The sequence below is a fragment of the Macaca nemestrina genome, chromosome 12, assembly GCF_043159975.1.
Source record: "Macaca nemestrina isolate mMacNem1 chromosome 12, mMacNem.hap1, whole genome shotgun sequence".
In the NCBI taxonomy this organism is placed as follows: domain Eukaryota; kingdom Metazoa; phylum Chordata; class Mammalia; order Primates; family Cercopithecidae; genus Macaca; species Macaca nemestrina.
The window spans coordinates 40,743,820-40,767,760 of NC_092136.1; the positions used below are offsets into that span (position 1 = coordinate 40,743,820).

General features: G+C 37.8%; 1 protein-coding gene across 3 annotated transcripts in view; it reads right to left on the reverse strand.

Moving 5' to 3' along the window:
- LOC105499099 (leucine zipper protein 2) overlaps positions 1 to 23,941 on the reverse strand; it is a 588,465-nt gene that overhangs the window by 312,653 nt on the left and 251,871 nt on the right. For 2 of the 3 annotated variants that reach the window (XM_011771566.3, XM_071074956.1), the window contains exons 2-4: positions 20,015 to 20,132; positions 17,969 to 18,039; positions 11,854 to 11,935 (exon numbers count right to left, since the gene is read on the reverse strand). In XM_011771566.3, coding sequence (XP_011769868.3) covers positions 11,854 to 11,935; positions 17,969 to 18,039; positions 20,015 to 20,132 — 271 coding nt within the window. The remainder of the gene's footprint in view (positions 1 to 11,853; positions 11,936 to 17,968; positions 18,040 to 20,014; positions 20,133 to 23,941) is intronic. The other variant, XM_011771569.3, reaches the window with a different exon arrangement.

A 23,941-nucleotide genomic window follows, 5' to 3' on the forward strand; every position in this document is an offset into this window, starting at 1 on the left:
AAATTATTTTTAGAAGTTGGCTGGGTGCAGTGGCACATGCCTATAATCCCAGCACTTTGGAAGGCCAAGGGGGCGGATCACAAGGTCAAGCAATCATGACAATCTTGGCCACCATACACAAAGGTCCTCCTAGGAAGATCCTAGTCTCTGGAAGTCAAGAAGGAGACCCAAGAGATCTCTGTGAAGTCTTTAAGAAAAGTCTCATTAAATGACCCAGTATTAAGTAGAAGAGTGGGCATTCGTCTGGGTAAGAAAGGGATAACAATCTATTTTCTAGTTCTGATGTTCACTTTCCCAGGTTCTGAATAACACTCAGAGTATTCTGACAAGTCAGATAAAATTTTTACAGTCTCTGGGTCTAGAAGATTCCAAGTTGATAATTATTTTAAGAGGCTGTATTAGGGTTCTCCAGAGGGACAGAACAGGATACATGTGCATACGAAAGGGAGTTTACTAGGGAGAATTGGCTTACAGGATCACAAGGCGAATTCCCATGATAGGCCATCTGCAAGCTGGGGAAGACAGAAGCAGTAGCGGCTCAGTCAGAGTCCAAAAGCCTCAAAAGCTGGGAAGCAGACAGTGCAGCCTTCAGTCTGCGGCTGATGGCCTGAGAGCCCCCGGCGAACCACTGGTATAAGTCCAAGAGTCCAAAGGCCAAAGAACCTGCAGTCTGATGTCCAAGGGCAGGAGAAAAGGGAGTAAGAATCCAGCCTAGGAGAAGATGAAAGCTAGAAGGCTCAAGGGTCTGTCTATTCCTGTTAACTTCTAAAAATAATTTTGAAATCACTTATCAGTCCATATTTATATATGTAGATATCTGTAAGCCAGCTTATCCTACCTTCCTTTGCCTGCTTTGGTCCAGCTATGCTGACAGCTCATTGGATGGTGCTGCCTACACTGAGGGTAGGTCTTTCTCCCCTAGTCCACTGACTAAAATGGCAGCCTCCTCTGGCAACACCCTCACAGACACACCCAGAAACAATACTTAAACCAGCTATCTACGTATCCTTCAATCCAATCAAGTTGACACCTAATATTAGCCATCACAGGGGCCTATAACCACATAACAAGAAGAGACTCCTAGTGGGAAAAGAAGGCTTTTCACTTTAAAGCTGTTTAAATGTGCTCGCTTCTGCTCTTCCTTCTTCATTCTCTCATCTCCTTTTTTATCTTCTTAAGGCAAAGACCAAAGACCACCAAAGTGGTCTCTTCGGATTTGCACCTTGTGCTAGCCCAGGTCCAATTACCTTTGAAGTTGGTCAGTTGGAAGTTTTGGACTCTACTGTAAGCTGTTTCTATAGTAATACATACATTTTCTAACTACATCATCCAAAGGGGGTATGGCTATGTACATTTGTTCACTTCAGGAAAGGAGTGAGATGTGCCCTCTGGTATTACTTCATATCAACTATTTATATCAAAATTTCCATTTCTAATTGAAGGGTTACAAATTATATGTAATTTTTTAAATGTTTTAATTTTCTAAAAAGTATAATGGGAAAAGAAGACTCCTGATATATTATTATTCTTTTCCTCTCTCATTTTCCTCACCTAAAAACATACACAAATATTCCCTTATGTGTGTGTATGTGTATATATTGATAGATACCTACATATATAAATATATACTGACAGGCGATTTTTAAATTGTTTTTAGAAGTTGGCCGGGTGCGGTGGCTCATGCCTATAATCCCAGCACTTTGGGAGTCCAAGGGGTGTGGATCACAAGGTCAAGAGATCACGACCATCCTAGCCAACATGGTGAAACCCCGTCTCTTCTAAAAATACAAAATTAGCTGGGCATGGTGGCGCACACCAGTAGTCCCAGGTTACTAGGGAGGCTGAGGAAGGAGAATTGCTTGAACCTGGGAGGTGGAGGTTGCAGGGAGCTGAGATGGTGCCACTGCACTCCAGCCTGGCAACAGAGCAAGACTCTGTCTCAAAAAAAAAAAAAAATAGGAAGTTAACAAGAATAGACACACCCTCTGAAGGAAGCAAAGTGCTCCTGCATAACCTGGGAGACACCCCAAATACTGTGAGTACCCAAATTGCTGAAGTGGGAAAGGGAGACCCTCGGCTACTGAACACACACCCTGACTGGGGAAACTGAAGGAGCAGTTTTCAGGAAAGGTTTCCAACCTTACCTGGAGCTGAGTCAATTTAGATTGCTGAGTAAAATACAGGGATAGAGGAAGCAGTGTGAAAGGCCCTGAGAGCTCACTTGGTTCCCAAGCAGGCCATTCCTGCCTGGCATCACAGGGAACCTTCAGGAGGGGTGTCAGCGGAAAACACCACAGGAAGTAGGAAGTCTCCAGTTGAACTCTGTAATAATTAGAATCCGGTGAGAAGCCTCCTGGCCAGAACACAGGGAAAGGTGCAAATCCAGCTTGCAGACTTCACAGGCAGGGGAAGAACCAAACCTTTTTTTTTTTTTCCGAAGCTGGAAGGTGGGTAGCCTGGGGTAATTTCTCAAACCCTGCTAGCCTACCACCTGGAAATAGACTTAGGGCTGTTAGAGGGGACATGGTGGGAGTGAGACCAGCCCTACAGATTGCGTGGAAGCTGGGCAAGGCCTGTGACTACCGGCTTTTTCCCACTTCCCCGAAAACCTGCATGACTCAGCGGAGGCAGTCATATTCCTCCTAGGTACACAACTCCAGGGACCTGGGAACCACATCCCCATATCCGACAGCAGCCACAACAAGACCCACCCAAGGAGAATGTGAACTCAGACAAGCCTAGCCCTGAAGCAACCTGAGGGTCCTTCCCTATCCACCCTGGTAGCCTGGTAGCAGAAGACAAAGGGCATATACTCTTGGGAGTTTTAGGGCCCTGCTCACCACTGGTTCCTCTCGGCACTACCACAGCTGATGCTCTCTGGAAAGCGCCAAGTCCTGGCAGGAGGCTAACCAGTACAAAAATGGAACATGAAACCACCAGAGCTAAGAACCCTCACAGAGTGCATTTCACCCCCAACTGCCCCCTCCACCAGAACAGGTGCTGGTATCCACAGCTGGGAGACCCATAGATGGCTTATATCACAGGACTCTGCACAGTCAACCCCCAGTAGCGGACTGGAGCTGGGTAGACTTGCTGGGTGGCTAGACCCAGAAGAGAGATAACAATAACTGCAGCTAGGCTCATAGGAAGCCACATCCATAGGAAAACAAGAAGAGTACCACATCAAGGGAACACCCCATGGAACAAAAGAATCTGAACAACAACTTTCAACCCTAGACCTTCCCTCTGACAGAGTCTACCAAATGAGAAGGAACCAGAAAACCAACACTAGTAATATGACAAAGCAAAGCTCTTTAACGCCCCAAAAAAATCACACTAGCTCACCAGGATCCAAGAAGACATCCCTGATTTACCTGAAAAAGAATTCAGGCGGTTAGTTATTAAGCTAATCAGGAAGGCACCAGAGAAAGGCAGAGCCCAATGCGAGGAAATTCAAAAAGCGATACAAGAAGTGAAGGGAGAAATATTCAAGAAATAGATAGCATAAAGAAAAAACAATCAAAACTTCAGGAAACATTGGACACACTTATAGAAATGCAAATGTTCTGGAAAGTCTCACAATAGAATTGAACACGTAGAGGAAAGAAATCCGCAGTTCGAAGAAAAGGTCTTCCAATTAACTCAATCCAACAAAGTCAAAGAAAATAAAAAAATAAGAAAATATGAACCAAGCCTCCAAGAAGTCAGGGATTATGTTAACAACCAAACCTAAGAATAATCAGTGTTCCTGTGAAAGAAGATAAATCTAAAAGTTTGGAAAACATAATTGGAGGAATAATTGAAGAAAACTTCCCCAGCCTTGCTAAAGACCTAGACATCCAAATACAAGAAGCACAAAGAACACGTGGGAAATTCATCACAAAAAGATCATCGACTACACACATTGTAATCAGGTTATCTAAAGTTAAGATGAAGCAAAGAATCTTAACTTTGCTTTTGTGAGACAAAAGCACCAGGAATCTTATAAAGGAAAACCTATTATTTTAACAGCACGTTTCTCAGAAGAAACCCACAAGCTAGAAGGATTGGGGCCCTATCTTCAGCCTCCTCAAACAAAACAATTATCAGCTAAGAATTTTGTATCCAGTAAAACTAAGCATCATGTATGAAGGAAAGATACAGTCTTTTTTGGACAAACAAATGCTGAGTGAATTCGCCACTACCAAGCCACCACTATAAGAACTATTAAAAGGAATGTTAAATCTTGAAACAAATCCTGAAAACGATCAAAACAGAATCTCTTTAAAGTATAAATCACAGAGGACCTATAAAACAAAAATACAAATTAAAAACCAAAAACATAAAACAAAAAACACCAAGTACATAATAGCACAATGAATGAAATGGTACCTCGCATCTCAGTATGAACATTGATTGTAAAGGGTCTAAATGCTCCACTTAAAAGATACAGAAATGCAGAATGGATAAGAACTGGCCAGGCGCAGTGGCTCATGCCTGTAATCCCAGCACTTTGGGAGGTCAAGGCGGGCGGATCACCTGAGGGCAGGAGTTCAAGACCATCCTGGCCAACATGGTGTAATCCCGTCTCTATTAAAAATGCAAAAATTAGCCGGGTGTGGTGACATGTGCCTGTAATCCCAGCTACTCAGGAGGCTGAGATAGGAAAATCGCTTGAACTCAGGAGGTGGAGGTTGCAGTGAGTCAAGATTGTGCCATTGCACCCCAGCCTTAGTGACAGAGCAAGACTCCATCTCAAAACAAAACAAACAACAAGAACAAAAAACTTGTCAACCAACTATCTGCTGCTTTCAGGAGACTCACCTAACACATAAGAACTCACATAAACTTAAAGTAAAGTGGTAGAAAGAGGTATTTCATTCAAATAGACACCAAAAGCAAGCAGCGGTAGCTATTCTTATATCAGACAAAACAAACTTTAAAGCAACAGTGGTTAATAGAGACAAAGTGGGATATTATATAATGGTAGAAGGCCTTGTCCAACAAGAAAATATCACAATCCTAAATATATATACACCTAACACTGGAGTTCTCAAATTTTTTAAATAATTACTGATAGACCTAACAAATGAGATAGACAACAACATAATAATAGTGGGGGACTTCAATACTCCACTGACAGTACTAAAAAGTCAAGACAGAACGTCAACAAAGAAACAATGAATTTAAACTATACATTGACACAAATGGACTTAACAGATATATACAGAACGTTTCATCCAACAACCACAGAATATACATTCTATTCAACAGCACATGTAACTTTCTCTAAGATAGACCATATGATAGGCCATAAAACGAGTCTCAACAAGTTTAAACAATTTGAAATTATATCAAACACTCTCTCAGACTACAATGGAAAAAAAAAAAAAAAAACTGGAAATCAACTCCATAAGAAACCTTCAAAACCATGCAAATACATGGAAATTAAATAACCTGCTCCCAAAGGAGCATTAGGTCAAAAATGAAATCAAGATGGAAATTTAAAAAATCTTCAGACTGAATGACAATAATGACACAACCTATCAAAACCTCTGGGATACGGCAAAGGTGGTGCTATGAGGAAAGTTCATAGCCCTAAATGCCTACATCAGAATGGCTGAAAGAGCACAAACTGACACTCTAAGGTCACACCTCAACGAACTAGAGAAACAAAAACAAACCAAACCCAAACCCAGAAGAAGAAAGGAAATAACCAAGATCAGAGCAGGACTAAGTGAAACTGAAACAAAAAACAACCAATACAAAAGTTAAATGAAACAAAAAGCTGATTCTTCGAAAAGATAAATAAAATTGATAGAATATTAGCAAGATTAACCAAGAAAAGAAGAGAGAAAATCCAAACAACCTCACCAAGAAATGAAACAGGAGATATTACAACTGACACCACTGAAATACAAAAAGATGACTCAAGTCTACTATGAATACCTTTATGCACATAAACTAGAAAACCTAGAAGAGATGGATAAATTCCTGGAAAAATACAACCCTCCTAACTGAAATCAAGAAGAACTAGAAACCCCAAACAGACCAATAACAAGCAGGGAGATTGAAACGGTAATTAAAAAATTACTAGCAAAAAAAGTCTAGGACCAGATAGATTCACAGCAGAATTCCACCAGACATTGAAAGAAGAATTGGTAACAATTCTTTTGGCACTATTCCACAAGATGGAAAAAGAGGGAACCCTCCCTAATTTATTCTATGAATTCAGCATCACCCTAACACCAAAACCAGGTAAGAACATAACCAAAAAGAAAACTACAGACCAATATCCTTCATGAACATAGACACTAACCTCCTTAACAAAATGTGAAATAACCAAACCCAACATATCAAAAAGATAATCTACCATGCTCAAGTGGGTTTTATATCAGGGATGCAGGGATGTTTTAACATACACAAGTCAATAAATGGGATGCACCACATAAACAGAATTAAAAACAAAAATCACATGATCATCTCAACAGATGCAGAACAAGCATTTGCCAAAACCCAGCATCCCTTTATGATTAAAGCTCTCAGCAAAATTAGCATACAAGGCACATACCTCAATGTAATAAAAACTATCTATGACAAACCCACAGCTAACATAATACTAAATGGGGAAAAGTTGAAAGCATTCCCTCTGAGAACTGGAACAAGAAAAGGATGCCCACTTTCACCACTCCTCTTCAACATAGTGCTGGAAGTCCTAGCTAGAGCAATCAGACAAGAGAAAGAAATAAATGGCATCCAAATTGGTAAAGAGGAAGTCAAACTGTCATTGTTTGCTGATGATATTATCATTTACCTCGAAAACCCTGAAAACTCCTCTGAAAAGCTCCTAGAACTGATAAAATAATTCAGTAAAGTTTCTGGATAGAAGATTACTGTACACAAATTAGTAGCTCTTCTATACACCAACAGCGACCAAGTGAGGAATCAAATCAAGGATTCAACCCCTTCTACAATAGCTGCAAAAAAGTAACATACTTAGGAATACACCTAACCAAGGAGGCAAAAGACTTCTACAAGAAAAACTACAAAACATTGTTGAAAGAAATCACAGATGACACAAACAGAAACACATCTCATGTTCATGAATGGGTAGAAGCAATATTGTGAAAATGACCATGCTGCCAAAAGCAATCTACAAATTCAACACAATCCCCATCAAAATACCACCATCATTCTTCACAGAACTAGAAAAAACAATTCTAAAATTTATATTGAAACAAAAAAGAGCCTACATAGCCAAAGCAAGACTGAGCAAAGAGAACAAATCTGGAGGTATCACACTATCTGATTGCAAACTATAAGGCTATAGTCACCAAAATAGCATAGCACTGGTATAAAAATAGGCATATAGACCAATGGAACATAATAGTGAACCCAGAAATAAACCCAAATACTTACAGCCAACTGATCTTTGGCAAAGCAAACAAAAATATAAAGTGGAGAAAGGACACACTTTTCAACAAATGGTGCTGGAATAATTGGCTAGCCACATATAGGATAATGAAACCATCTTCATCTCTCACCTTATACAAAAATCTACTCAAGATAGATTAGGACTTAAATCTAAGACCTGAAACTATAAAAATTCTAGTGGATAACATTGGAAAAACCCTTCTTGACATTGGCTTAGGCAAGTCTCTCTTGACAAAGAACCCAAAAGAAAATGCAATAAAAACAGAGATAAATAGTTGGGACTTAATTAGACTAAAGAGCTTTTGCACAGCAAAAGAAACAGTCGGCAGAGGAAACAGACAACTCACAGATTGGAAGAAAATCTTCATAATCTATACATCTGACAAAGGACTAATATCCAGAATGTACAACAAACTCAAACAAATCAGTTTAAAAATATCCCATCAAAAAGTGGGCTAAGAACATGAATAGACAATTCTCAAAAGAAGATATACAAATTGCAAACAAACATATGAAAAAACACTCAATAGCATTAATAGTCAGGGAAATGTAAATCAAAATCAAAATATGATACCACCTTACTCCTGCAAGAATGGCGATAATAAAAAAAATCAATAAACAGTAGATGTTGGCATAAACGCAGTGATCAGGGAACACTTCCACACTGTTGGTGGGAATGTAAGCTAGTACAGCCACTGTAGAAAAGAATGTGGTGATTCCTTAAATAAATAAAAGTAGAACTATCATTTGATCCATCAATCCCACTACTGGGTATGTACCCAGAGGAAAATAAGTCATTATATGAAAAAGATACTTGTACACTCATGTTTATAGTGCACAATTCACAATTGCAAAATTGTGGAACCAACCCAAATGCCCATCAATCAACAAGTGGATAAAAAAATGGTGAGAGAGATATATATATAGTTAATTCATATATATATATATGAATATATATATGTATATAATGGAATACTACTCATCCATAAAAAGGAATGAATTAACAGCATTTCCATTGACCTGGATGAGATTGCAGACTATTATTCTAAGTGAAGTAACTCAGGAATGGAAAACCAAACATTGTATGCTCTCACTGGTATGTGGGAGCTAAGCTATGAGGACGCAAAGGCATAAGAATGATACAATGGACTTTGGGGACTTGGGGGAAAGGGTGAGTCGGGGGCAAGGGATAAAAGACTACAAATAGGGTGCAGTGTATACTTCTCGGGTGATGGGTGCACCAAAATCTCACAAATCACCACTAAAGAATTTGCTCATGTAACCAATACCATCTGTACCCTAATGACCTATGGAAAAAAAAAAGTAATTAACAAGAACAGTTAATAAAAAAGAAATAGTCTGCAATTAAGAAAATGCAAGTCATTGGTGAGAAACCTCACCATCTAGTAGTTTTTAATAATGGAAAAATATCACTGTGTTACCCCTGATCACTGATACACAGGTAATATGTCTGATTCCCATAAAGACACCATTTGTAAGTCTCTGGGAACCTGAGGTCACTATCAAACATTTCCATGCCAGCTTTTAAGAATAGCCATTGAAAATCCATGTGGCAGTATCCAGAAATTGCAAAACAAAACTATTTTGAATAGTAATGTAAACAGAGTGAGGAAATAGAATATCTTAAATTATGAACAATGGAATAGATTTATTTAATATTCCTTTTACTAGGTATGCATTCTTATGTAATCTCTGATAATTCTTACCATGATATTACCATATAACAAAGGTTTTAAATGGTTAGAAAGAAAAAATACTAATAATGATGATGATGATTATATCATACAATTTAGAGGTTGCTCACAATTGATTATATCTTCTGCTCAATAGTGTATGCATCATCTCATATAATCACCAAATAACCTGTCATATAAGTACCACTGTCATACTTTTTAAAATGAAAAAGCCTCAGATAAATCAAATGACTTGCTTATATTCACTCAGCTAAGCGATGAAGATGAAATTAAAATGGGAAGCATAGAAGGAAGGGGAATGACTTTAGTTTAATGTCTACTATCTACTACATGCCAGATATAATTTTAGAGAGATTATGTGCATTAATTTAATGTGAATAACCCCTTAAATGTGATAATGAGGAAACTTGCACAAGTTCAAAAGCTTGATCAAGTCTGGTAATGAGCTAGTAAATTTACAGAACTAGTAAATGGCCTACTGGAAATGTAAACCCCAAACACTCCTACTCTGAAGCACATACTAAGTTATGAGTTTCTTTAGGAAGTTTCTGGTTTAGTGAAGACTTTTGGGGGAAAACAGAAACCTTCCCTCAAGATTCAATTTTCAGCCATAAGGAACGCACAGCCAGCGTGCTGAGATGAAGGCAAAGGTGACTCAGTCTACGTTATTTGCCCATGACATTTTTCATACTTAGATATTCTAACTTTGGTTTGTGCTCTTTCAAAAGTTGTAACTCTCTTCTTTTTGGATCTCAGACAGTTTGCAAAATCTACTGAAATAATTATGAGTTCATGCCTTAGATCCTCTGCCTTACAGCTGTGCAAATGCAAGCTAGAAACACCTTATTTGAGCTACCATTTTTCAGTAAAGAAAAAAAACAATGTAGTTTTATTATGAGAACCAGAGAAAATAGTCTGTGTGAGCACTTCTATTCTTCTCTACCATTGTTTGTCATTAGGCTATGAAGAAACCCAGATTAAATATGATTATTCATGGCAGATATGTGACTGCAATTAGGACCATTCAGTAAGCTAGGTCAGGTGTTGGGGGGAGGAATCAACAAGCTGATGATAAAAATATGTCTATTCTTTTATGTAACATTTGGTATCCAGTGAGCCAGACTTCAGACCACATTTCAGGTGAGCAGTGAGAGTTGCCATGGCATAACAATGAACCAACATGCCCGTTCTAACAGGTGAACAGAACAGATAACAGTGAATCCTTAACATGAAACAGTTCTGTACTTTGAGAAGTCAGCAATCATTATTAGAAAGGCTGTTCCTGAAATCCGGTGTTGCAGATGACAGACTGGCCTGAGTTTCAGAAGCAAAACTCCACATTTCAATCAAGGTTGTTAAAGGAAGTTTTGTAAAAGAAAGGCAGGCTGACTGTGTTTAGAGAGCCTAGGATTCCAGGTAATTGACCCAAATGGAGATTCAGGCTTCACCACGGTTTTAGCGTCTGTAAACTTGATGCTTTAACATTTGTTCTTCAAGGATGTGCTGGATCAGCCTTGTTCAGAACAATCCAATCATATGCTTGAGCCACCCTGCCTTAGCTCTGGGAGTCTCCCACCGTGTCAGAAGGAAGTCCTCCTCCCAGAGACACACTTCAAATACAACAACCAATCAAAAAACAACACTAGTAATTTCCCCCCTTTTATTATCCCAGGCCACTGTGGATTTGCCCTAATCACCTTAGGGATAGGTCATAAGTCAGGACAGCTGCTATGCCCCAGAGTCAGCCAAAAATCACTCAAACTGGCCAATCCCAAGCCCACTTATCCATCCCAACCCTACTTATCCTGCCTCACTTGTTCATTGACCCAGAAACCACAATAAACCTCTTACCCGCAGTTTCCTCCTCTCCCTCTGCCTCATGAACAGCCTGGGTACCTTCTCGTGTGGCCCCTCTGTGGTCTACAGCTAGAACTGTGAGAAGGAAGCTATGTTTTCAGCGGTAGTCTTTTCCTGATCTGTTGACTTTACCATACCTCATACGTTCAATTAACACACTATATTTTAAAACAGACTCAGATCCTGAAAACAAGATATAAGGTCCAATCCCTATACATGATGCATAAGGTGGCTTTGGGGAATACAGTAGAAACCCAGTTTTCAACACGGCTCTCAGGAACACCATCCCTCCTGCCTATAGTAAATATTCATAGTAAGAGCTGAAACGGTGGGGTCAAGGGAACATCATTTCGGGTGAGAAAGTTTGTTTCACAGTTTATTTCTCACAGTTCTCACTGTCATGAGAGGAGTTTGATTCATCAATTTTGGAGTGCATTAGAATAACCCATGGGATGGATTAAATAGGCAGACGCCTTGGCCCTGCTCCTGAGAGATCCTTATTCAGTGGATGTGGGGTGCGACTTAACCATCACTTAGCTTAATTTACTTCCCAGTCAGTGACAACCCACGATCTGAGAGCCACTGATGAGGCCCTGACACCAGAACCTTTACCCCATTCTGTCCTTCAATTTCTCATTCTTAAAAGTAGGCTGGGAATGAGATGATCCCCTAATAATGAAATAAAACATTAACCTTTTCCAGAAATGAATGCTGACCAAGTACTATTCTGATGACATTGACTGATGCTTCTTTTATTGTCTTTTCACTTTTATTTTTATAGGTGTGTTTGTTCCATAGTGATTTTGGAAAAAGAAAGTAACAATCTCCCAGCCCTAAAGCAAAGGGCACAAAGTAGAAACACACTTACAGTAGCCTGGTGTTTTTCTGCTTTCTCCGATGTCTCTTTAAGTTGATTTTGCAGGGCCTCCTGAAGAGATTTCATTTCTTCTCTAGTTTAGTAGAAAACAGAGCATAAGAGAGAAAATAATACAGTTCCATTATTTTCTGTGTACATTATAAAAGGAGGCTTTGCTGTATACATTTAGGACACAGACAACTAGAATTCCATAAAGTCACAGTTAAGCATACAGGATGTGTCTAAAGATTCTGGTAATAAAAGTCTTTTTCTTCCATGCAAATACTAAAAGCAAGTGAAATTTTTTAAAATTACCTTACTATTATGCTTTATAAATATCCCACTGTTTGAATCATCTGTGAGCTACATGATGTGTTAAAGTAAAGCGATATATAATTCAAGTTGAAAAGATAATTCCACTAACAGCATACTGGGATGTGAACATGCTGGTTAGAAAAAGTCACCATAGACTTGCTGATAGGATAAAATTACTGTTCCCTTCTGATGCTCTTAATTAATTAATTCTAAAGTATTGTGCTTTATACATCCTTTGTAAGGCCTGAGACCTTTTGTAAAAACAGGGAAAAGAAACTTTTTCTAACTTAAGGCCTCTCTCATTTAATGAAGGTAATTAAAAAATGCATGCATATGCATATATACTCATTGTGTCTCAAGCTCAATAGTACATAAGGATCCTGTATCCCTTTTTAAAAGGAGTGATCTTTCCCTAAATTTGCATTTCTCTTAAGGATTTAGGATTTATTGATTTATAACTCATCATATTATTTATATTTATTTATTTATAACACACCATATTATCTTTCTGTGCCTTGATTTTTTTTTTAACTCAAGCTATCACCTCAAACAGATCAGATATTAGATAAAGGCTAGTGTACAAAAAAATAGAAACCTGTTTGAGTCTTACCAGTACCTAAACTAATTTAAAACTTCCAATCTAGCGCCAAAAGACTAGCTCTGGATATTTGGGCAAGTGACACACCATCTCATACTCAATTTCTTCATCCAAAAAAAGGGCACAATGGTAGAACTAACTAATAGATTTGTGCTCATATTAAGATGACATAATGTAAACAAAGTGCTTAAAACAATGCCTGTAAAATAATTACTTAACAAATGTTAGGTCATGGCAATAACCACTGACACCACTCCACACTCCTATGTTCATTCTCTGACCACAAAATTCTGTACAACCACAAGCTGCTCTTTCACCCAGCAGGACTTAATGGGGCAGCCAGATTAATTAGTCTTGAGACTGATGTACCAGTCCCAATTTCAAGAATTAGAAAGAAAGTCTGTCTGTTTTTTGGAATCATTTTGGACTTTGGTTGATAAATCAAAATATAGTGAGAACAAGTTATAGAATAATTACAGTCACTTTGGTTTTTAAATGATTTATGCTTCTTGGGTGATGCTTTTAATGTGCTTGAAGTGGATTCTAAGTGACAGCTTCCATCACTGTCTCAAACTGGTTTCATTTATCAGACTTGTTCCATATATGGACATATAAAATCTGGGCTTCCATTATTATTTCTGATATTTTCCACAGAGTGTTTGTAATATAATATAATATAATATAATATAATATAATATAATATAAACCTACATATATTGTAGGCTTACAATGTGCAAGACACTTTTATAAAACCCACACCAAACTATGACATCATATTATGATAGATAACTAATGTATAGAGGGGTAGTGAAATTGTGTTTTAGTGTCTATATGCTCAAACTATAAAGAGTTACTATACTATCTCTACTGAGAAGGAAGGAATGAAGGAAGGAAGGAAGGAAGGAAGGAGGGAAGGAAGGAAGGAAGGAAAGAAGGAAGGAAGGAAGGAAGGAAGGAAGGACCTACATGCTATCCCAAACACTCAAATTTTCAACAAGCACTGAGTGAAGCACAATAAAATTATATTTCCTACTGAAAAGTAAGTTATAATTAAAATGACAATGTAATAATTTTTAATATATTTTAATTTAAAATTCCTATTTTTATTTGTAAAAGATGGTCGTAAAAGACTTAACAAAAATTAAATAATAAAGTATGTTTTATTAAAAACAATGAGTATATATATTTAGATAGATAGATAGATAGATAATGTATGTGTGGGAGTAGGTATCTATCTATATGTTTCTTCCAAAAAAAATCCCCGATTCTGACATCTAGAGGCAATCTAGGGAACAGAACAAAAAACAAATTGTAAAATATGGAAAAGGTAGAGAATTCTGAATATTTTCCTGCCAAAGAACACTATCAGGCAGAAAGGTAAAGTAGATTTTTTGTCTTCTATATCTCATTTCTTCTGCCTTCCTTCTAAGCTTATGTCGTCACATGCTCACTGCTCTAGTGCTTTAGCTAGCTATAGATTTCTGCTTCACAGACTTACTAAGTTATCCTCCTAGGGAGGTGATTCCTGACTTGCCTCTGCACCACTTCTCAACACCAACTGAGATTTACTCAATCTATATCTGCTACTCTAGGGCTCTATTTGGTACTAAACTGAAACTTTAATTCTAAAAAATTCATGGCTCAAGTGACACCTGTAATAGATAGCTCCAATATTGAAATATTTTAGCGTAACATTTTGTGTTACAAGGAATTTCAAAGGGCCATCATTTCACACCTCTTTCATCCCAAATTATATCTATAAAAACACTCTCAACTTAATCACTCTACAGAAAGCTATTTCTTTCTAGTGACTATCTGCTTATATTAGAGATGGAGAATGTGCCACAATTCTAGCAACTTTTTTTTTTTTTTTGAGTTTTCAGAGAACATTATTGTAAAGTACTTTAGTACACTGAGTCCAAAACTGCCTTCCGGGAATCTCTACCAACCCACCACCTTAAAGAATAAAAGGTTTTATTCTCTTTTGCTCAAGGACATTTTCAAATTTTCAGACATTTCAGTGTCCTGTCCTATTCCCTATTCTCCTTGTTGTGGTTACATATTCTCAGTCCTGACATGGTATGGTTTAAAATCTCTCCATCCACCTAGGGACTCTCTTGTGAATATTATCTAAGCTGTGTAAATATTCCTGAAACGTGATGCTCAAGCCAACACAAATCTCATTTTCTCACTCTTTCTCTCACATAAATGCACGCACACAAACACACACACCTTTCTCTGCCTGTCTTGCTCAAAAGACACTCTGCTGCCTCTCCACATAGTTGTATGTGGCCACAGCATATCCCCTGAATTTACTTACAGCCTAGTTCAAGCTACACAGAAAGACTTATTAGTTGCCTCTATATTACAGTTCCAGAGGGAGAAACTAGTTGATTCGTTTTGTTTGGGTGGCCACCTCTGAATCATTAGCTATGACCAGTGGTTTCAGAGTCACATAAAAGAGGCATGGCTTCCAGGGATCACTAGTCCAGATGAAGCCAGATGACAAAGATCTGAGGACAAAGGATCCAGAAAACAAGGTAATAATTGAGAGCTGGAGATGTGACCAAATGGCACCTGTAAGCACACTGCACTCTTTCAAACTCAGAGAAGATGTTTAAATTTGCAATAAATTAGTAATTTTGATAACCATAGGTGATACTTTTTCTCTTTTAATGTTTACTAATAAGTCAGATTTTTAAATGAGATACACAGTCTCTTTTACCATAATATACACATAATGTTTATATTTCTCTTTTTAAGTAAACAGCAAAAATCAAATGCAACACATCTTATATCCTTTTGAGAAGTTACCTTTTATTATAATTTATTGAGTCTTCCATTCTAACTTTGATTGTATATATAATACAAGTTAGGCATTTTAAACAAGTTTTTAATTTTAGATAAAGCTATGAATTAGTAAGACCAAAATATTCTCCATTTTATCCTCTCTTTGAAAAGCTTGTTCTATCATCTGGTAGTTTATATACTTTACCACATGTATACTTGATGATTAAAATTCTTAAATACCTATTCACATTTTTTTCCTGATTTTTGTGGTGTTTTTGGTGTCATGTGAATCAGCCATAGATATTGTAAGAAAATATCAGCAAACTAAGGGAATAGGTTTTCATTCACATCATGCACAAGTCTGTCTCCCTATCTGTGTCCCTCCAGTGATAAAGAAAGGCTGACTTTATTTTCTTTTACTCCATGGTCCTCACTCTTGAGATCTCCCTGTCCTTGTCTCTAAGTAGTGTTTTCTTGCCCTGGTCTACAGTTTTCTTTCTACTCTGAATAGTTTTGACAGAACGATTTCTCTAAAAGCCAGGAAATAACACAGTATTTCCCCTAAAAGATTTATTTAATTATATTATTTCTTATAGCGCTACCAAAAAGAGGTTCCCTATTTATTATCACTGAAACCCAGTATGTGCCACCCTTTAGCCATTTTTATTTTTGTCTTTACATACAGATCTATTTTCTAATCTTCTCAAACTCACTATATCGTCTTCAGTCTCTCACTGGGTGCTGCACATATATTGAGTAGAAATCAATTTTTGTTTTTCTACTTTTGTTCATTCTCCATTCCTAACCTGACTATAAAAATAATCATTTTCAGCATCTCTTGGTCTCTTTTGATGGGTTATTTTTTAATTTTATTTTTTAAAGAATATAGTATATTATTAACTATAGTAATCATGTACTCACTTCATCTAACTTACTTCTCTTCTCCAACTGAAATTTAGTATTCTTTAGCCAATATTTCACCAGCAACACTCTCTCCAGCTACCTCTGACCCTGGTAACGACCACTCTAATCTCCATTTCTTTTACATCAACTTTTTTAGATTCCAAATAAAAGTGAGATCAGGTGGTATTTGTTTTTCTGTGTCTGGCTTAGTTTCCTTAACATAATGTCCTCCAGGTTCATCCATGTTGTCACAAATGACAAGATTTTCTATTTTCTGACTCAATAATGTTCTACTATTTCTATTCCAAATGTTGCTTATGTCCTCTATCACTACTTCACAGAGACACAAATACTTATGTAATACTGAGCATGATTTATTTCAAACCAATACAATCATTAAAATAATATGGTTTTGGAAATGTGTTTGGCTTGCTTTTTTCAAGTTTTTCTTAATATTAGACTTTGAAGAGAATTTCACATTCAAGAAATAATAAACACGTCACTATAAATAATAAGAGTCAATGTAAAACAATTGATTTTATATTTTTAATAGATATTATCAACTCAATCCAAAGGCATGTCAATAATAGAGTTTCGAATTAAGAACCAAGGTCAGTGGAGGACATATAGGCTGATGAGAAGGGACTTAGAATCTACTCCACATGCTATCTTGTGTGTAAACTTTTAAACAGTTTTTTGCGTTGTGATCAGTGAGCCAGACTGGAAAGGTAGGGCTGCGGGGTAAGACGGAGCAGATTTTACATCTAAATTTCAATTAACGTGATTCTCGGCAATTCCACTAAGCACTCTGAGCAACAATTTGCCATCTACAAAATGGAACTAATAGCCACTTCACAAGGTTATTGTGAAGATGAAACAAGAAAATATGTACAAATCTACTAGAAGAGCTGCTAGTAAGTGTGTGGCAGATGTAAGGTTGTTTCTATATTAAAATACTTTTCTTTTTTTTACTTGGAAAAGCAATTTAAAAATCACATGGCTTTTTATAATGTACACAAGTATATTTCATAAAATACTTCCCTCAAAAACAAGCAAACCCATACTAATAATATTGTACTGATTCTACTTGTATTGTTAATAAGATTATTCCATTCCTTACCACCACATCATCATTACCATAATCAAGTTTTGATTTTATTAAATATGGTCCACTGAGGTCAATATTATCAAATATGTCTATTGATGGGCAGACTTACTAGGGTCCATCTTACTAACTGAGGAAAGTATTATAGCTCCCTAACATTCAAACTGTGATTTGCAGACAAAAGGTAAAAGCATCACCATCACCAAAGAGCTTGTTAGACATGCAGAATCTCAAGCCCACCCCAGTTGTGTAAGAATCTGCATTTGAACAAGATTCCCAAGTGAATCACATGCACATTTAAGTATAAGTGAAAAGATAAATAGGTTCATGCATTTAGAATCAATAAATTTTGTGAAGTTTCTGAATGTTGCTTGACACTATGGTAGAAGTAACTAAATAAAAAAGAAAAGTCTTACCTTTGTTGCTGTCCTAATTCCAGAAGTTTCTTAACATCAGTTTTGGCAGATTGCTCATCATTTTTTAAAGACTGATAAGAAAAGTGGAAAAAGGAAGTTTTATTCAGATGATAAATTGAGGCTCACTTTAACTTTGGTTTTAGATACTAGATAGGACTGCACACATGCCCTGGAACAAGAATTAAAAATAAGTTCATGATGGTCCTCACGGCTCTAAGGATGTAAACAGAAATTTATGACACCAACTACACAATAGGTGAAAGGAATTGAGCAGTCTTGGCTTTTAGAGGTTTGATGGGGGAGAAACTACTCTCCAAATATCAAAATATAAAGAAATAAATGTTTATTTATAAGTGAATATAAAATATATCTTCTATTCATTCTTTGAAGTTTTACTGTGTTCTCTGCAGGCATGTTAAACCAGGTCTGGTATAGCTTCTACAAATACTAGGGAACATAGCAAACCTCCCTGCATACGCCAGGAAATAATAACACAATTCAAGATTAAAACAGTCAAAGGGCATGCACCTGTTAGGTTTTGTTGATTTCTTATTTATGAGTAATGCATTAAGACATACAAAAAAAAAAACTGGGCCATGTGAAACTGTAACTGGTCTCTACAGACAGAATATTAACAATAAGTTATGTTTACTACTTCAGTCCTTAGTGTTTATATGCCTCTAAGAAGGTGCAGGTTTCTTAATATTCTTCCCAGTCTATTCACTTGGTGAATTTCCACTTAACCACAGGTCAGGCATTGGCTTCACCAGAAATCAATCTGCACTTCTTTTCATCCTTGTGACTGTTTCCCTGATGCTCTGTGCATGCTTCCATCATAACACTATGATTCCCGCACTGTTATCATCCCGCTACCATCTCTGTGTCCTGCTGGGTTGCCTATGCCTATGTGTTTTTGGTTTGTTTGTTTGTTTTTGCTCTTGTTTCCATCTTCTCCACATGTAACACATCTTCTGGAAGAAAAGCTTAGATGTTGACTTTAAATACTAGCTCTGTCCCTTGACTCTCTGCATGTTCTTAGTTTCTTAACCTTTCTCTAACTCCGTTTTCTCAACTATGAAATGTGACAAATAGTCTTCATGTGAAAATTAAATACAAATTAGAGAAAGAGTATCTAGCACTGCACCTTGACCATGTTCAGTAAGCCTCAGTGGTTACTAATACCACCACCACCACCACCATCATCATCATCTTCATTATCATTATTATCATCTTAATGGGATTAGGAACCTAAGGAGAAGAGTGTAGACAGAAGCAACTCCACGTGGTTTAAAAACATGATTCAGTTCAGTAACTAATAGTCTCTGGAGCCAGACTGTCTACATATAAACTCTGGCTTCTTTTGTAACATTCAAAAATAACATATCTTTCTTAAACATTAGCTCTCATGTGTAACAAGGGATGTCACAATAGGATCCACCTCATAGATATGTTATAAGAATTAAACCATATAATACATACAAAGCTTCTAGCATACAGGAGATAATAAATGCAATGTTTATGTCAAATACTGCAATATGTTACCAAATATTTATGAAACTATTTTTACCCCGTGTAGAATTTTTTGAAGATTTCAGTATGTTAAGACTTTTTATTTTTTTACAGTTGTCTTTTAAAAGTATTTACCTATTTTGGTAATACGATTTATTAAAGAATCTTTAGAATTATCCCGAGGGGAATTTAAAATTATCTTGTAGGTGTCATTCCTATATTCATTTAACTCTTGAGCATAATTACTTTGTCATTTTATAATATGAAAAGCACAGGGGTCAAACTGATCTTAGAAGCTTGAGGAACTGATGGCTCTGCCAAGCACACAATTTTCTCATTTCTGTATTTGTTAAACACAGATTCCTAGAAAATATTTCAAATGACATTTCTGTTTAAAGTGCATATAATAGTAAGTAATAACTACCATGGTCCAGCCCAGAAACACATTAAAAACTGTTTAAAAATGCATGTTAATCCACTCAGAAAATCAGACGACTGCTCATCTTTCACTGCTCAGAAAATGAGTTTTCATCTCACCTGAAGGTTGACTTTAATTCCATCAAGTTCTCTTGATGTCTTTGTCAGCTGACGAAGAATGGTGCTCCGCTCCTTAAAGACTTCTTTCAGCTGCTTTTCTAGCTCTTCATAGTCCTGTCTAACACAGAAAGAACAGGCATGAGAGCCCCCTAAATGGTTCCACTTGGCATCAGTCATAATCAGTAACACTCACAGTTTTAGTAAAATCTAGGGAAATTAAAACCTCAATTACTAAGATGGTTTTGTTGTCATGATTTCATATAAAAAGGGAAAATTGAAAACCCCATTTTATAACAAAAGTTTTGTTTCCCAATGAGGACTATCTAGGCTCATTGGAGACAGCATAGATCTCCAGGCCAGAGAGAGGTTCCAGGACAATATTGTACCTCTTCTGTATGTATAATATAGTTTATCAGGTACATATTTGAAAATAGGTATGTTTATTGATACCACACTTTTCCCCTCAGGTCCTTACAATTTTACAGCAAGAGATATATTTTGGAAAAATACATCTAAGAAACATAGGTTCTCATATTGGGGGAACAAACTTTGAGGCAGAGCTAGAACATAAAGTCAGAGGTTTGCGTCTTCTCTGGTTTATAGAGAAGGCAGCCCATCGAAAATGCAACACTTTCCAAACTTAGCTAAGAACCCCTATCCCTATTGCTATTAAAGAGGTATTAGGAGGAGCAAAATCTCTATGACAATCAGTGAAAAAAAATACAGTAATTTCAGTGGATTTTGAACAAACTTGTTAATAAGCACCATGAAAGAAAGACTTCATTATCTGTGTCACGCATGTGCACATCTTTTTTTTTCCCCTATTTTTTTCATATCATCTTTCCAGGAATTTGAGAAAGATATTGTAATTTGTGTTGTGCAAATGTAAAAAAATAATAATCTGGGAGATTAAGTTACTGCCCTAAAGTCCTTCTTATTAAAAGAAACAATTAGCAAGCAGTGAGTGTGTGCACCTTTGTGTATATGTGTATTTGGCCAGTGGGAGGTAGGTGGTTTGGTGGCAGGATGAGGAAATTGACAATTTCCAGCGCAGCCTAACACTGTAACTGATGGGGAAGCATTAATTAAAATGATGAATTGGACACATAGCAGAGCTGCTAATCCAGGAAAGACTTCTAGGAAAATAAATATAAAATGTATAAGAAGTGCTTTGAAAGAGAAATAGAAATTAGTCATATGAAAAGAGAAAACACGTGTAGATACTGATATGGTCTGGCTGTGTCTCACCCTAACCTCATCTTGAATTGTAGTTCCCATTATTCCCACCTGTTGTGGGTGCATCCCCGTGGGAGATAATTGAATCCTGGGAGCGGGTTCCACCATACTGTTCTTGTGGTAGTGAATAAGACTAATGACATCTGATGATTTTATAAGGGGCTTTCTGTTTGGCTGAGCTCTCATTCTCTCTTCCTTGCTGCAGGCAACACATGCCTTTCATCTCCTTCCATGATTGGGAGGCCTCCTCAGCCACGTGAAACTGTGAATCTATTAAACCTCTTTTTCTTTGTAAATTACCCAGTCTCGGGTATGTCTTTATCAGCAGCGTGAAATGGACTCATACAAATACTAATGAAAATAAATGTTGAATTTTTCAAAAAGTGAATAAATGTCAGAAGGCTTGGTGTTCTAATTGGGGAGTAGGAGATTTGTTGCTGAAATGTGAAATGACTACTCATTTCATAAGACCGTTAAGTGATGATTAGGAATCTGGGCATTATTTTGAGGACAAATGAAAGTAAATGAGAGGTTTTAGGCAGTAAATGACAAGATCAGATTTATGTTTTGGAAAATTATTCCTGGCTGAAAACTCAGGAGTGAATTGGAGAAGGGAAAAAAAACAGGAAAACAGGTGCCTGTTAAGAAAGTTACCATTGCAATAGTCCAGACAAAAGATTATGCTGGCCTATCTGGAGCAGAAGCAGTGGAGGTAGGGAAACTTGGATTGATTTCAGCAAAACATACAAAATGGAATTAATAGTATACTGTGTCTGTATCTGTATCTGTGTGTGTGTGTGTGTGTGTGTGTGTGTGTGTGTTTACATTTAATTCTTTTGCCTGCATGCTGTGAAATAAGGGTGGGAGGGAGCTATTTAGTAATGATGCCATGTTGCTGGCTTAGGAAATTTTTCGACATAGCCCTTCACTGAGAGGGAAGTCAGGAAGAACAGTGCTTTTAGTAAAAGATGGGTCGACAAGTTCAATTGTAAAATTGTAGGAAAATGGCTCAAATTCTCTCAGCTTTGGTTGAGAATCTATAAAATTTTACATTGAACTTACCCACATTTTCATGTGTTAAATAGAGTAATTTATGTAAAGCATTGAACCCATGACAGGTAATTAATTCAAAATATATACATATGTAATTCTATAACTAAGAAATATCATAAATTTATAGTCATTCTGCAGAAATATAAAGGAACTAAGTCGGGGGCGGAGCAAGATGGCCAAATAGGAGCAGCTCCAGTCTCCAACTCCCAGCGCGAGCGCCACAGAAGACCGGTGATTTCTGCATTTTCAACTGAGGTACTGGGTTCATCTCACTGGGGAGTGCCGGACGATCGGTGCTGGTCAGCTGCTGCAGCCCGACCAGCGAGAGCTGAAGCAGGGCGAGGCATTGCCTCACCTGGGAAGCGCAAGGGGGAAGGGAGTCCCTTTTCCTAGCCAGGGGAACTGAGACACACAACACCTGGAAAATCGGGTAACTCCCACCCCAATACTGCGCTTTAAGCAAACAGGCACACCAGGAGATCATATCCCACACCTGGCCTGGAGGGTCCCACACCCACGGAGCCTCCCTCATTGCTAGCACAGCAGTCTGTGATCTACCGGCAAGGCAGCAGCGAGGCTGGGGGAGGGGCGCCCGCCATTGCTGAGGCTTAAGTAGGTAAACAAAGCTGCTGGGAAGCTCGAACTGGGTGGAGCTCACAGCAGCTCAAGGAAACCTGCCTGTCTCTGTAGACTCCACCTCTGGGGACAGGGCACAGTAAACTGAACAAACTTAGCAGACACCTCTGCAGATGCAAACGACTCTGTCTGACAGCTTTGAAGAGAGCAGTGGATCTCCCAACACGGAGGTTGAGATCTGAGAAGGGACAGACTCCCTGCTCAAGTGGGTCCCTGACCCCTGAGTAGCCTAACTGGGAGACATCCCCCACTAGGGGCAGTCTGACACCCCACACCTCACAAGGAGGAGTACACCCCTGAGAGGAAGCTTCCAAAGCAAGAATCAGACAGGTACACTCGCTGTTCAGAAATATTCTATCTTCTGCAGCCTCTGCTGCTGATACCCAGGCAAACAGGGTCTGAGTGGACCTCAAGCAATCTCCAACAGACCTACAGCTGAGGGTCCTGACTGTTAGAAGGAAAACTATCAAACAGGAAGGACACCTACACCAAAACCCCATCAGTACATCACCATCATCAAAGACCAGAGGCAGATAAAACCACAAAGATGGGGAAAAAGCAGGGCAGAAAAGCTGGAAATTCAAAAAATAAGAGCGCATCTCCCCCGGCAAAGGAGCGCAGCTCATCGCCAGCAACGGATCAAAGCTGGACGGAGAATGACTTTGACGAGATGAGAGAAGAAGGCTTCAGTCCATCAAATTTCTCAGAGCTAAAGGAGGAATTACGTACCCAGCGCAAAGAAACTAAAAATCTTGAAAAAAAAAGTAGAAGAATTGATGACTAGAGTAATTAATGCAGAGAAGGTCCTAAACGAAATGAAAGAGATGAAAACCATGACACGAGAAATACGTGACAAATGCACAAGCTTCAGTAACCGACTCGATCAACTGGAAGAAAGAGTATCAGCGATTGAGGATCAAATGAATGAAATGAAGCGAGAAGAGAAACCAAAAGAAAAACGAAGAAAAAGAAATGAACAAAGCCTGCAAGAAGTATGGGATT